A 3,300-nucleotide genomic window follows, 5' to 3' on the forward strand; every position below is an offset into this window, starting at 1 on the left:
CGTTCAGATTACATAATGATGATGCAGATCATGGCCATTAATATAACACTGGCCATAGCGTGTCTTGGCTCTATTTGGGTGTAACTTGATTTTCCAAATGCAGGCTTCTATGCAGAACAATGATCTGGTAGCTGGGCAGGCTCACCCTGAGACACACTTCTATTCTGAAGTTTCCGCACAGGCACTCTGCCCTGAAATTTCCGCACAGGCGATCTGCCCTGAAATTTCTCCACGGGCGATTTGCCCTGAAGTTTCTCCACGGGTGACCTGCCCTGAAGTTTCTGCACATGCGATCTGCCCTGAATTGTCTGTACAGGCGATCTGCCCTGAAGTTTCTTCACAGGCGGTCTGCCCTGAAGTTTCTCCACAGGCGGTCTGCCCTGAAGTGTCCGCACAGGCGGTCTGCCCTGAAGTGCCCGCACAGGCGGTCTGCCCTGAAGCTTCTGCTCAGGTGATCTGCCCTGAAGACCCTGCACAAGTGTTGGACAAGGATCCATGCCATGGTAATTTACATACAATGAAGGATTTGAAGTCCAAGAAGCATAAGGATTATTCAACTGTGCACTTGCTTTTTGTGTCCAAGCAACCTTTACTTGCTGCACTAAAACTGCACAAGAAAAGGAAACACAAAAGAGCTAAAAGGCAGTCCATTGACAATGGAATCATCGCCGATGATCAGCAGACATCAACATCAGAAACTGTTTTTACCAAGGACATATCATGTAAATCCCATAGAAGACGCAAACGCTCCCGCGCCGCTGCAAGTTCAGATAATGGTGTTGAGATATCCACGAAGAAACCACATCTCGCTGAACGCCCCAGCAGTGCTGCTGACCTTCCCGTGGACAAGAAAGACGACAAGGATGCAACACTTGCTAGTGCCGAGCTACCAGGTGCATGCGTAAGCTCTGTTGCGGACCAGATTGATTCAAGAAACAGTGCACATGCAAATGAGGGAGTCCCCCGGCATTTCGATCTCCTCACAAGGGGTTTGAGAGAAATCCCTGGTAAGCACATATAACTCTCCTCTGTTGCCAGCATATGCGCAACCTTGCAGAAATGCGTTTCTCATTTTTGTTCGCTGCCATCAGCATTAAATATTTACAGTCATTGATTTTGTTTCGCAGTTCCACTGTGGGATGACATTGACATGTCAGATAGGAAGGCAACAGGGTTTCAATATCCGAGAAGGACCGACAGTATTGGTTATGTGCTAGATGAATGGTAAGTTTGCAAACAACGGTTAATTTCTTTGTGATGGCAGGTTCTTTACTTTATGGGGTCACTCATCTCCATGTTTGTTCCAGGGACGAGGGGTATGACCGTGGGAAAAGGAAGAAGGTGAGGAAGCCACGTGAGGAGCCGAACGGACCGAACCCGTTCCAAGAGGCGGCCGATGTCAGAGCACGGCCGAGGAAGAGACCGAGATCCGACCAGGCCAGATGGGGAAACCAGCCTCGCAGGATATGACAAATCGGAGCAGCAGACGATGTTGTTGTATCTATCACCCAGTTTTGCAGTGATTGTTTTTCATTTATTCTTGTTTTGCTTCCCTCGGTGTACGTTACACTAGTTGTTTTTCCTCCAGTGTTTTCCCCCATCCTTCATGTGTTATGTAAGAGCCCTGACAGATATTCGAAGCATGTTGTTCGTTTTCTGAGTGATCAGTGATCAGATCGAGCAACAAATCCAACATTTTCTAAGTTGCTCCTGGCCTTTGTCCAGCCCTGGGACGGAGGGAGCGTCGCTCCTCGCTTGATCTGCTTGTGGTGGAGATCGCGTCACCTGATATCGGCTTGGACATGAATCAGTTGCCGAGTTGGTTTTGCACTGGCTGCTGTTGCTCTATATATGGACTTCCCACGGGAGGACGGGCTATGTATGCGTGCCTTATGACCGGAACGAATTGATCAGGAGCTAGCATTGTCCATCACGTGTATGTATACATGCGTTTTGGTCGGATGGAATCTATCCGGAGCTAGATAGGGCGTGTTTGGTTGCCCCCGTCGAGCTCAACCAGGCCGGACGGGAAGGAAGATGCCTGCTTGGTTGCGTGGTTTCACTGTTGGACCTGCATTGCACGCTTCTCAAAGCAGCCCAGAGCCTGCCTCGCTGGAAACGCTCGGATCGCCAGTTTCTCACGAGACAGGCTGAGTGCGGTGCGAGGGCGAGGGGGATGGCGGGAGATGGAAATCTAGCGCGCCGTCCCGGCGCCAAATCTAGCATCACCCCCCTTTCACTCGCTCACCCATAGCCACTACTTCATTTCTTCCCTTGTGACGCCCCCGATTCAATCGTACACTAATCATGCACGCAAACGTGTACGATCAAGATCAGGGACTCACGGGAAGATATCACAACACAACTCTAAAAACATAAATAAGTCATACAAGCATCATAATACAAGCCAGGGGCCTCGAGGGCTCGAATACAAGTGCTCGATCATAGACGAGTCAGCGGAAGCAACAATATCTGAGTACAGACATAAGTTAAACAAGTTTGCCTTAAGAAGGCTAGCACAAACTGGGATACAGATCGAAAGAAGCGTAGGCCTCCTGCCTGGGATCCTCCTAAACTACTCCTGGTCGTCGTCAGCGGGCTGCACGTAGTAGTAGGCACCTCCGGGGTAGTAGTCGTCGTCGACGGTGGCGTCTGGCTCCAGGGCTCCAGCATCTGGTTGCGACAACCAGGTAGAAGGGAAAGGGGGAAAAGAGGGAGAAAAGCAACCGTGAGTACTCATCCAAAGTACTCGCAAGCAAGGAGCTACACTACATATGCATGGGGATATGTGTAAAGGGCCATATCGGTGGACTGAACTGCAGAATGCCAGAATAAAAGGGGGTAGCTAATCCTGTCGAAGACTACGCTTCTGGCAGCCTCCGTCTTGCAGCATGTAGAAGAGAGTAGATTGAAGTCCTCCAAGTAGCATCTCCAAGTAGCAACTCCAAGTAGCAACTCCAAGAAGCATCGCATAGCATAATCCTACCCGGCGATCCTCTCCTCGTCGCCCTGTAGAAAAGCGATCACCGGGTTGTCTGTGGAACTTGGAAGGGTGTGTTTTATTAAGTATCCGGTTCTAGTTGTCATAAGGTCAAGGTACAACTCCAAGTCGTCCTGTTACCGAAGATCACGGCTATTCGAATAGATTAACTTCCCTGCAGGGGTGCACCACATAACCCAACACGCTTGATCCCATTTGGCCGGACACACTTTCCTGGGTCATGCCCGGCCGCGGAAGATCAACACGTCGCAGCCCCACCTAGGCAAAACAGAGAGGCCAGCACGCCGGTCTAAACCTAA

General features: G+C 50.2%; 1 protein-coding gene across 1 annotated transcript in view; it reads left to right on the top strand.

Moving 5' to 3' along the window:
• The window catches only part of LOC119318300 (ubiquitin carboxyl-terminal hydrolase 23-like), a 6,647-nt gene extending 4,952 nt beyond the window's left edge, over positions 1-1,695 (top strand). Inside the window, exons 9-11 of the mRNA XM_037592827.1 lie at positions 104-1,007; positions 1,128-1,224; positions 1,308-1,695. Coding sequence (XP_037448724.1) covers positions 104-1,007; positions 1,128-1,224; positions 1,308-1,470 — 1,164 coding nt within the window. The 3' untranslated portion in view covers positions 1,471-1,695. The remainder of the gene's footprint in view (positions 1-103; positions 1,008-1,127; positions 1,225-1,307) is intronic.
• Positions 1,696-3,300: the final 1,605 nt, after the last annotated feature.

This window comes from Triticum dicoccoides, chromosome 6A (assembly GCF_002162155.2).
Source record: "Triticum dicoccoides isolate Atlit2015 ecotype Zavitan chromosome 6A, WEW_v2.0, whole genome shotgun sequence".
Taxonomy (NCBI): Eukaryota; Viridiplantae; Streptophyta; class Magnoliopsida; order Poales; family Poaceae; genus Triticum; species Triticum dicoccoides.